Raw genomic sequence first — 12413 nt, forward strand, 5'->3', positions numbered from 1 at the left:
ATGTGTGATAATTGTAGAGAAAATTATTATAGGCACTGCTCGGGGCTCGGGCACACAAAAATATGGGCGAGCACCCATGGAAAAACACATATTCTCTATTCATTTTATCTAACCTCTCTGATTGATGGATCTAACATTGGATCCTGGCAAGTCATAATACTCACAATTCAGTTATAATTAAAATAACAACCTGACACAAATGCTTGTGCTTTCTTGTTTTTTTTTGTGTGTGTTTTGCACGATGATAAATTGCATTTTACGTATTAACTCCAAAATCATCAGTGACAGAGCAATGGAGCACTCATTGAGAGAATTTGTGTTTTTGTTTGGCAGTCCATGCATTTCTATTTGTAACTGACAAATAACTTTTGTGTAATTAATTTATCAAGCGCGCATCACACAGAGAGATAGACAGTTCTCTTTCTAAAAACTAACACATATGAGTAATAAACATGTTAGAATGTTTTAAGGGGCATTTGGTGCGTATGTTTATGGATCACCTTGCTTTCACATTTTTAATTTACTCATGAATAAATCAGCACATATGCCTTCTATCTTCAATAAGGTGTCAGGATAAACATGGCCTGCTGTGGGAATTACCAACTTAATGAGTTGCAGTGTTCAGTTGAAGGTAGTGCAATAATAACACAATGCAGTCACTAATGTAATGTAAATGTAATTTTTTAATCTAAATTATATTAATTGTTATGCATTTTAATCTTTTCTTCCCTATTGTGACATACATTTTGTCCATTGGGGAATTGATTGGATCGTTGTGGTTTGCTATTGCTGTGATCTAACGTGAGTGGCAGTTGTTGCAGTTTGTCTCAGCAAACATGTCAGAAGAGATGTGTCAAAATGCAGGGGAATTTATTTTGATTAAAGAGCATGGGGGCACATACTAATTTGAAAAATAATAATAAAGGATGTGCATGGGTAAATCATTTATAATAAATAGTGTGCAATATCCGATAAAAAATCAATTTTGTATTATAGGCCTATTGTAAATTGTAATTAAGTATTTATACTTTAATGCTGCGTCCTAATTCGCACTATCCGTCCTAAATAGTATTAGAAAATAGAATTAGTACGTCCCAAATCGTTGAAATGAGTGTTCCAAAGAGACTCGGGTGGACTAAAACCTACAGACATGGAGGACGCACGAGCCCGGCGGTTATGTAGAAAGGTTTAGACAAAGGGGTTTGAGAGATTAATAATCATATCTAACCTGACGAAAATGTGTTTATTCAATGTTGGCTACAATTCATTGCATCTGCAGCAGCATTGTGCACTTTTTTAAAGATAAGCCTACGTTTTAGCCATTAACTTTTAAATGCATCAGTCCATTTAAATTGCAAAGGAGAGTTTCCGCATAAAAGACCTGGCAGATGAACGTGCGACAACATTTCTCTCTCTCTGGTAAGAAATTATAATAGATTGAATGGAGGATTTTAACTGTGACGAGATGATTGACAGGGCAGTTTACGGTTGGCTGATGAAGTATGTCCCAATATTATGGTCCCAATTTGCCTACTCTTTTGCTACACATTTAAAAGAATGTATTTTTTCTTCACCACAAGAGTACATACTTTTTGGGTGTACTATAATTAGGCGAATTGGGACGATTGGGACTCATAAATCTTAAGTAAGGTCGTACTCCTCCACATTAATTAATTATCGCCACCTTGCGTTCACAAGGGTTTGCTGCAGCGAAAGAAGCCATTGTTTTTAAAACTGAGTAAAAGCTTTGGACACATTGTACCTCGTTACAAATAATCAAGCTATCTATTAGGTATCATTTTTATTTGAGATTAAGTCATTTGCGAGAAATCATCATTTTTAATCGCAACTTCCCTTTAGGAGCATTTCTCACGGCCATCCCTGAATCTTCTGCAGTGAAATTCAAGTGACTGTGTGAACATGTCGGGACATGCCCCCGTGTGTCCCAGTGTGTAGCCCACTGTTGCACAGTGGGCAAATGTGTGCCAGTCAGTCAACAACTTCAGCAACTTAAAACACAAGCTAAACTGGACCGAATTGACCAGAGTCACAAGAGACGGTAACTCCAATGGGACATTAAGTGACTACTGCGCGTTGTTGCCCCTGCAATGTAAGTGTGGATGAAACTATGTGACACTTACAGTTTCATGATGTTGCTGGTACACTGCTCTCTACTTTTGAATCGTAGCAGTGCGCATACGTAGTTCGGTTTGACCAGCTTTCTTGTATTTTAAGCCTAGGGAAAATTATTCCCAACAGATCATTTAAAGGAGGTATTTTTGTTTTATATGGCACAAATGTGCGCTCTCTCTTGATCTGTTTCTCTGTGTTCTCGGTTTCAGAGTGGTTGAAAGTGGTGGACATGAATCGTTATATTGAAATGAACGTAAATAGCTGACTATTAGATGAACTAGAGAAACAATCCCCCCAACTTAAGTATAATTTAATCTAAGATTTATTTCATATCTTGTTAAAATTTAACATTACATGAAAAAGGAGACCAACTACAATTATATTTTGTTTTGTTTTTTTACACTATGTAATGTTATAATTATTAAGTATAAATTTCAAGTTAGCCTAGGCCTACTGTTTTTACGCATTTCTAAAGTTATACCAAAATAATAACTAGGCAGTAACAATTTGAACAATATTATTTTTGAACCAATGTTTTTTTTTTTTTTTTTAATGTTATTTTCAGCAGTCGTCAAGCTTGTACATGGTGGTCAGAGACACAGACACGAAGATGCACCTTTCATTTGACCAAGCTGTTTGCTCATAAAAAAGTCATGTTTTCAGGCCATTTCAAGTTTGATTTTGACTTGACATTAAGTGGTGATATTTAAGTGACGAAAGTTGTTAAGTTACTTTTTAAATAGTCTTCCTAATAACACCATAATTGTCTTTGAGATGCGCACAAAACAAGAGGTGGGATTTAGCGCACGAATCCGCACACAATGGACCCACTTTTTTTTTTTTTTTTACTATATGGCAATATGGCAATTAGTTTTTACCTCCAAAAACCTTACATTTATTTTGATGTATTGGGTATCGACAGGGTATTATTGGGTATTTATTGGGTATTAATTTTTAAGTCTTCTTTAAAAAAGAAAGAAAGAAAATGTTTTATAAAGAAATTAACTGGCATACAGTTTTTTTTTTACATTCAGGCCTCATAGTTTTGAAATAACAATTTATGTGAATTGTAAACTTATGTGTAAGAGCCTAACTCTTTCTTTCTCTTAGATATGGAATGGATTGCTCAACAGACGAATATTATCACAGTGGACAATGTCACAAGTGCCCAAAGTGTTCACCCGGCCAAGAATTGAAAGAGGTTAGAGAAATACCCTTCTGTGTCTCTGCAATTTCAGGATTGTTGTAAAGCAAGTGTTTGAAAAGTAATTCATTTAAAAAATTTTTTTGAAGAAATTAATATTTGAGAAGCCCAGGGTCTGTATGAACAAAGTAACACCTATAATTAATTGTCACTTATTTTTAAACGTTTGAAGATGAACTGGCATGTGTTAAACCTCTGCAGTCAACAACATCAACCCTCCTTGATTGATGTTTGATTATGCATATATGTGACCCGTGCTGGCAAAATGAGGCACAAGGAGCAAATTTTCAAAAATGAGTTATTTTCACACACAAAAAAAAAAAAACTTAAAAATGATATATGATTTGTTTGTATCGTACAAAAAAATGACGATAGAGTCGATTGAGTCAGCAAAGTCAATTTTGAGAAAAATCGACTGAGGCTTCCAAAACAAAATCACTAAGCAACCATACCATAAAATCCCTGGTAATTACACCAAATTTGGCACACACCAAGTCAAAACCAAATGTCTTTGTTTAGATAATATCAATGTTTAATTGAGCTCTTTGAGCGCACGCTTCAGATCTTTCTGTCAGCACAGGTGAGATTGTTTTTCATGGACAAAGGAAAGGTAGGCCTACTCCTCCCAGAAAGTGTACAAATAATTCTGACTCCCTTTTGCCAGCACAAGTCACATATATAAACATAAACATAATCGCAAATGTTCACAGATCATTTTAATGTTGGCTATTTTATCAGGTTTGTAGTAACTGTTGGACTGGTGGTTTAGTGGTACTTGTCAGAAAAGGGGATAACATTTTTATTTAGCTTGCTTCTATTCCTGATATCTAAGATATTCAATAGATGTTCAATAAATTCAATAGATAATAGGTAAAATAGACAAAGCGCCATTGTCTTCTGGTCGTAACTATTTTATATATTAGGAGACGTATAAAAATTAATATTAACCGCTATTTAATTTTCTTATGTTAAAACTTTAAAGGTGAATTTTTGGTCTGTTTTATGAGAAAGATATAGGTATGACATGTTAATAAAAAATGTGCTTCAATTTGTGGAGTAAATATGCCACGCCTGCCACCAGAGGCTTACACATGACCTTAAATGACTTACAAACAGGGCTAGGTTACAAGAGCTGTGTCCTCAGAAAATGTTTGACGCATGCACTTTTGTTACTGAGCAGCTTGTTTGTGTTCTTGTGGTCTTTTAGGACTGTGGTTATGGTGTAGGTGTGTCGGCAGTATGTGGCATGTGTGACTTTAGGTGGTTTAAGGAAGACTGGGGTTCTCACCCTTGCACACTGTGCCAGAACTGTCGTAGACTTAACAGACACCAAATCAAGCACTGCACACACACCGAAAATGCAGTCTGCGGAAACTGCCTCCCTGGGTGAGACACACACACACACAAAATAACCGTAATGAAACATGATGCTTATAACTGATAATTTTTTATCAGCCCACACACAATTTGGATGCATATTCACATCCAAATCAGTATACGCACACACACTTGCATCTTGGTTTCACACAAATTTCCTTTTTCTGTAATTGAAGATTCTACAGCAAAATGCGATTGGATGGATTAGAAGATTTGGAATGCCTTCCTTGTGGCCCCGCCCCTTTCAGAAACATAATGTGTAGCCGTGAGTACCACACTGAAAAGTACAACTTACATCATCATGACTTTGTGTCAAGTTAAAGCATGTCTCTGGACCACTCGTGTGTTCTGTTCAGTTACACTTCTTCCAATATTTTTGAACAAAATGCATCATATTTCATTGGCCCACAAGCAGCACTTTAGTGTTGGACTATGCTGGATATGACATTAAATCAAACTAATTGCCTTAAAGAAATAGGTTACTGACAATGAAAATTCTGTCATCATTTATTCATTATAATGGTCATAACACATTGATCATTATAATGTATATCATTTTGGGTGAATTCAATAAAATGGTATCAAAGTAGCTAAGAGTCTCTGTAAAAAAGTACATGTGGTTTGAGGTTCAGTTTCTAAGTGCACTGGGCAGCTTTCCAAAAAGCATTGTGAGCCCAAGTTGATCGTGGAGACCATTGTCACCAATGGTCTTTACAATCCACTTAGCTCACAATGATTTTTGGAAAGCTGCCTTGAGGTTAAGTGAAAAACAACCAGATATTTAAACTATCCACCTTGATTTTAAAGTAAGAACAGGTGCAGCTGTGCATTCGTTGTCAGTCACTTCTATTTATTTTTACATTTAAAATTTTAAATAACATACTTGAGCGCGCAAAAGACGCGATAAGTGAACACTGCAGGCCCTTAGGCTACCTTGAATAATTTCATTCATGACTTTTCTCTCTCTGCCTTTTTAGAATTACACTTCACTGTGGCCTGCACAAACATGTCATTATATAGCCTATGCATTTCGATGACATTATTTTTTTTTTCTTATTATTATTTGGTGTAGGACACAGACATATTTAGATGTCGTAATTCCTTGATTTGTTGCTGTGTTATGTTCAGCATGATGGCTCTGTCATCTAACAACCAATCACCGTGATCATTGCGAAGGAAGACTCACTCTTAGTTTAGGAGTTGTCATTTTTCCATACTAAGAGTAGGTCTGAAAGGCGTTGTGAATAACTTTTAAGAGAAAACTCCTAGCTAAAATATTTTAGTGCGATTTAGGTGCTTTAAAATTCTTTGTGAATACGGCCCCTGAGGCGAAGGTTTGATTTTGAAATTGGTGGGGACAGGGACATCAATTTTAGGGCTTGGTATCGATTCACATGTTGAATATCGATTCGTTTTTGATTCGAAAGCTCTCAGATCGATTCATTTTCTATTCTCGATTCGATTTTCGATTTCGATTCTCAATTCCTGATATGATTCTCGATTATATTCTTTAACTATAATGAATATAGATGTAATACAAATACATTCTATATTTATATATATAAAAAAAGAACAAGTTCACTAGTGGTTAATTAATACAAATAAATTAAAGGTGCCATCTGGAACTAAAAATCAAAAAATATTCCATATTCCATAACAGATGGGGGCAGTATACCTCCAGAAAATGTGTTGTGCCGCGGCCGCACACACTCTCACGTCTTCAAACAACACAAGCGAGCGCTGTTTTGCTCTCTTTCTCCGCATATTATTCAAATCATTTGACATGATAGTAAAAGGTCGGAAGGCCGCAGTTTCACGTGGAGCATTTGGAGATTTTTAGAGATCAGAGACTCAATGAACAACATCTCAACACTAAATGATGAAGACCATCTCATAGACACCTGTTTCAAAAACAAGCTTGTGCATTTCGACGCTATGGGAAAATAAAAGCCTGCGGGCTATTATTTTAAGTTTACGGTATTGGTTTTGGTCATATTACACTTTTATTGTTAGTTTGAATTAATTTGACAGACAGCATTCGCTGATGTTGATCAACCTAGCGCCATTCAGAACTGCCAACTCTCACGAATTCACCATGAGACACTTGCAATTAACACTTAGCAAGAAGGTTAGTTAAGCTCTCAGATTCTGTCAATTTTATTACGCAATTCAAACAATAAATACCGTTTTGGCACTTGCACATGTTACACGACAGATCCCTAGTGCACATGAACTGATCATCTCTACTAGCTAATGGAAAAAGAAAACGAACACTGTTGAAAGATACAGTATGCTACAACTTACCAAAATGTATTCCTCATGCATAATGTCGACCAATCATTTTTTGAACTCTTCCCTGAACTGAAATGTAGTAGTGGGCTGTATTTCCAAGTACACACACAAGCCGCGCGAGTTACTCGTCTATTGCAGTTTGGCTGGTGGTAATGTTGCCCGCCCGCATACTGCCTCCCATGGCCGAAACTGGTATTACGACACCTGCCGGGCCAGGGCTAGTAATTTAGCATGCTAATTTAGGTTTATATCTCAGCAGCACTATAACTTATCAGGTTTTTAATTACATCATTGCACTTATTTCTTCTCATTCTTTTGATGCGTGTAGCTCATTTTTTGGATATTTTTACCTCAATTATTACATATGGCACCTTTAAGAGCCACAAACCTGTATATAAAACTCTTTTTATTTTAGGTACACTAGCCTATACACTAAATGCATACAATGAATGGACAGGATTTTGATGCAAGATGCAAAAAAGTCAAACAGTCGTACAGCTTGATCAAACAGGATCAGGTTATTTTATGTTTAAGATAGATATAGATAAATAAATATTTAGACTTTTTTATTACATTGATCTTGCCTAAATGTTTATGCAACACATGAAAGATTGATTTCAATCTTTGAATTAAATTGAAAAAAGTAAAATAAATAAATACAATAGAATAAAGGCACAAATAAAGAGACATTTTGGGGTAGTTTTTTTTTTTTTGTATGTCAGAAATACTACAGAAACTGAATAAAGTAATCCAATGTAAAATAACACTGGATAGTCGTTTTAGTCCAGACTGAATTAAATACATAGGCTATTAATTCTGATTGCTTACAATTAATGCTATATTATGTTGTTATGACAACAGAATTAATGACAGACACATATGGCTGCGTTCACTTTAAGAACTCCTAAACGCGAGTGTGTACCTGCAGTAGCGCTTGCCTAGTGCAGAGAGAGAGAAGACGCAGCACCGCCGCGACTCCTTAATATGGAAAAAAATAGATTTGTGGCCGTTGAGAATCGATTTTGAATCGACCACATTTTAAAAAAATCAAAAAATCATTTTTTTGCCCAACCCTAATCAATTTTCAGATATATTTTAAGTTTTGATCGAAATTATTGCTAGGGATATATCAGTTGCTGCGGCCCAATTCGCATACTATCCGTCCTAAATAGTATTCGAAAATAGAATTAGTGCGTCCCAGACTGTAGTATGTTGAAATGAGTGTTTCAAAGATACCCGGATGGTCTACTTTTTCCGTTCAGAATCCGATGTGTAGATGGATGCACACTCTAACAGCTGATATTGCCCACAACCCTTTGTGCATTGAACGAGGATTCGGTTATAACTACAAACACGAGTAAAAAGTGTTAAAAAAACTACAGACACGGAGGACCCGCGAGTCCCGCGGTTATGTTGAGAGGTTTAGATAAAGAGGTTTGAGTGATTAATTAACACTATCTGTTCTCCACATTATATTGCATCTGCAGCAGCATTGTGAACTTTTGTAAGGATACGTTTAGCCATTACTTTTTAAATGCATCATTATATTCAAATTGCAAAACATGAGGAAAGTATACACATGAAAGACCCATGACTGGCAGATTAACGTGCTCCGATACGGTAGGAAATCAAATTAGATTGAACTGTGACGAGATGATTGACAGGACAGTTTATGGTGACAGGATGCACGCAGCAAGCGACAGAGCCGTCCGTTAAAGATGACGTGGTAGTCTGTCCCAAAGCTTGCCTACTTTTTTGCTACACACTCAAAAGTATGTACTTTTTCTTCACAAAAAGAGTACATACTTTTAGGGCGTAGTATAAGTAAGCGAATTGGGACGCAGGGAGCGTCACTGGATATTGGTAGGGACACGTCCCTAGCGTCCCTACTAAATTCTACGCCCCTGCTGTTTACTGCACGTTGTCACAGTTATGTCCAAAGGCAATCGTGATTTGTTTATTGAAAACCCCTAGTTGCTCCAGAGCCGTGCGACCACTGACATATATAGCAATTGTAAGTTGTTTTGGATAAAAGCATCAGCTAAATGAATAAATGTAATGTAAAATGTAAATGACACATGGTACAGGAACAATGGGCTTTATGCACAGCTTCACTACTTCCTGAACTTAAGCCAGCTCCTTGTTTCCTGTCTGCCATTATTGGGCAAAATTGATTAATTCGGGTGTGTCTGATTATTGTTGCCGTGACTACTGAGGTCAAGTACACCTGAATTAATCAATGTGTCCAATAATGGCCGACAGGAAACAAGGAGCTGGCTGAAATTCAGGAAGTAGTGAAGCTGTGCATAAAGCCAATTGTCAGGGCGGACTGCTTAAACAAGCCTAAGGCTGGTGACACACTGGCTGCGTGGCATTTCTGTTTTTATTTCGGCTCCCATGTTAACAGGTTAGAGCTTGCTGCCAGTCTGCCTGCGTGACACTGAAAGAATTTTTGGATGAACTAACCCTTTAAAATGTTTATTATATGTCATAAGGTGTTTTGGCAGGACTTGGCTAAGTAAATTAGAAACAATTCAATTTAACTTTGCCTTTTTAATTATGCACACAATCATTAAAATTCCCTAAATTAAAGCTGCAGTCCAGCGTTTTTCCTCTTTGTCGCCATCTCTGTTCGAAATTTGCAATTGCAGTCATTCGTGGAATCATCAACTTATCGTGAGTTGTACTTCAACATCCTCGGCACAGCACGGCACAGCGTGGATGAACACAATGTTTTAGGAGACTGTGTGGCTGTCATTCACCGCTCCAGTGTGGATACTGGCATTCAGAATCACAGATTATTCTTTTTGGAAAATTGGAAGTATGATGTAATGGCTAATTTTTACATTTATATATGTTTCTTTTCTTTTATATATGTTCTTTTATTTTCTTTCATATGTTTTCTTTTATTTTATTAGATGTGTTGGATGTGTGTAACTTTTACTAACGTTGAAAAGGATGTACTCATAAGCATTTAAAAGGAAGATGTTCATATAATCTAAAAGGGCATTATTAAAGATATAACAAGCTGGTAGAAATGCACACGTTAGAGTAAGCTTAAGATATAAGTTAATGAAGTTAAGTTAAGTTAATGTAAGCTTCGTTTGAGAATATTGTTCTGCGTTTAACAAAGGAGCAAGCAGCATGGAAACATTTTAATAGCTCATTGTATTTCAAGTGTGAATTGTATGTGTGCAGGCTTTGATCAAACAAAAGATAAAGCAGAAAGATGTGAAGTCGAACAGTAGTTGGAAACAAGTTGCGGTGTGAAGTCAAGCTGCACTTAAACACAGGAAACATTAACACAGACGTTAGACGTTGTGCTGTCTAAATTGAATATATGGTTAACAAGAATAGTTAAAAGCAGCATCAACAGGTTTCCTTTCTAGACGACATAGGGGACAATCTGCTGCGGTTTTCAGGTATATAAGGATGGCGAGAAGGACTAACCTTCGCCTTCACATGTAGACACTGTCTGTATGTTGAATGCCATTGTTTTCGTGCAAGAAAATAAACTTTTGATACTTTGACTTTTAAGAGATTTCCACTTGTCTTCTTCCTCCTATCTTTTCGAACAACAGAGAATTATTTCCACAACAATGACCATAAGAATTTTCACAAGAAATTTTCATAATAAAATGTAATCTGAACTAGTAAGAAACATCCACTATTGTTCTGGTTCTGACATTGCAATAAATCGCACTGATTAACAATCTAACAAATGCTTATAAGTTATCATTTCACGCAAAACCGTGCAAATGATACTTTGTTCTCAAATTGTTAACAACGTAAGCATTGCGTGACTACATGTAATGTCCTTCTGATATGTATCCATGTTTTCTCATTGGTCCGGTTGCAGTCTCTTTTTTTTCTGTAAGTTAGCCACTCCAAAGTCTTTTGCATTTTACAGCGGGTGAATCTGTTTTCACTGGTGATTGTCGTTTGAACCTTTCTGGATCCGCCATCAAGTTGATATGTTTAATTATATCAAGTGCTGTGAGCAAAGGCTATAAATCTCCACGTCCAACATCCTCACACGCAATACAAGCCGAGACTCCTTTTTTATGTGTACAGATGTGACGTAAAAACACAAATGGCTCGTTTCCACTAAAGGGGCATAGTACGGTACAGTACAGTACCGGTCGGGTCGGTACACCATGATATGGCTTGCGTTTCCACCGCCAACAGTACCCTTACTTGATAGGCGTGGTGTTTGGTGGATAGAAGCGACGTCATTCACAGCTAAGGGAAATGGGATCGGTCTTGCGCACAGAACGGGTCATTTTTGCCATGCACCTTCTCGCTTGTACGGACGCGTCGAGTATAAACAAGGCTTTACTCCGTGTCAGCGCGTGCTCTGATCGGTAAGAGGTGCACAGAACTCTCCCGAATCATCTCCAGCAGTAGCAGTCTCTGAAGCACCACTAACTCGGCCCCTGTTTCCCTCGTAACATGGTTTTGGCGGTTATAGAATTCGATTGACAGTGCTCAACTATAACTGTCACACCCCTTTGTAAATGTTCAAAATCTGCTTCACCGTCGCTGTGCTATGGTCATCGTGTAAAGCCCGCCCCAACGTTTCTGATTGGTGCCGCAATTTCGGCGGATTGGAAATGGCATTGAATGAGCTCCTTGCCAGACTAACTTTCAGTGCAAATCTAAATTTGCTGGAAATTGTCTGGGTTTTCTCAGGCTAATTCCTCTCCCAACCAGTAGAAAATGCATTGAACACCTGATTATGCATGGTAAAAAAGGTCATAAACCAGAAAACCGGCTTTAAAAACAAAAACAAAAAAAAACATGATATACATTTTTGTTCAAACCGCCCAGCACTACTCGAAATATTCGAAATCCACCAGTACCACTGGAATTAAAAACATTACAAGCTTACCGCTTTGAATCGAGTCAAGGCAAGCAGATAGTTTTGAACACTGGCTGGTTATGTATTTTCTCAAATAAGTATTTTGGATCATTTTTAACCCCAAAAAAGCTACCGACTGCAGCTTTAATTAAAAGCGCACCTACATTATAAAACTGATTTGAGACCAGTTAAAACCATATATTAGAAACTCTGGTTCATAAGCTCCACATTTTTCCACATCCTGAAACCCTTGTTAATGTACAGTTAAAGCTACAATACCTAAGATTTGATGCCACTAGAGGGCGCTAAAATCAAAACAACAATGGCTTTGCTTGATGACGCCGTGGAGGAACGCGGAATGATGGGAACTGTTGTTTTCAACTCCACTGTGGATAAATCATAGACAGCTTAAATCAGTCAGACGGGAATCGAAAATTAGTTGTCATGGATGAGGTAAAGTTCGATTTCTATACTGCCCTACAAAGCAAAAAGGCAGTAACTGCAGTCTTGGTCTAACATGAATTATTATCATTTTCATGATATTCA

General features: G+C 37.0%; 1 protein-coding gene across 1 annotated transcript in view; it reads left to right on the forward strand.

Annotated features, from left to right (window-relative positions):
• Nucleotides 1-1756: 1756 nt before the first annotated feature.
• The window catches only part of eda2r (ectodysplasin A2 receptor), a 31861-nt gene continuing 21204 nt past the window's right edge, over nt 1757-12413 (forward strand). Inside the window, exons 1-4 of the mRNA XM_039649852.2 lie at nt 1757-2110; nt 3244-3334; nt 4545-4723; nt 4891-4979. Of these exons, the coding sequence (XP_039505786.2) occupies nt 3251-3334; nt 4545-4723; nt 4891-4979 (352 nt within the window). The 5' untranslated portion in view covers nt 1757-2110; nt 3244-3250. The remainder of the gene's footprint in view (nt 2111-3243; nt 3335-4544; nt 4724-4890; nt 4980-12413) is intronic.

Source organism: Pimephales promelas, chromosome 4 (assembly GCF_988280905.1).
Source record: "Pimephales promelas chromosome 4, fPimPro1.hap1.1, whole genome shotgun sequence".
Classification (NCBI taxonomy): domain Eukaryota; kingdom Metazoa; phylum Chordata; class Actinopteri; order Cypriniformes; family Leuciscidae; genus Pimephales; species Pimephales promelas.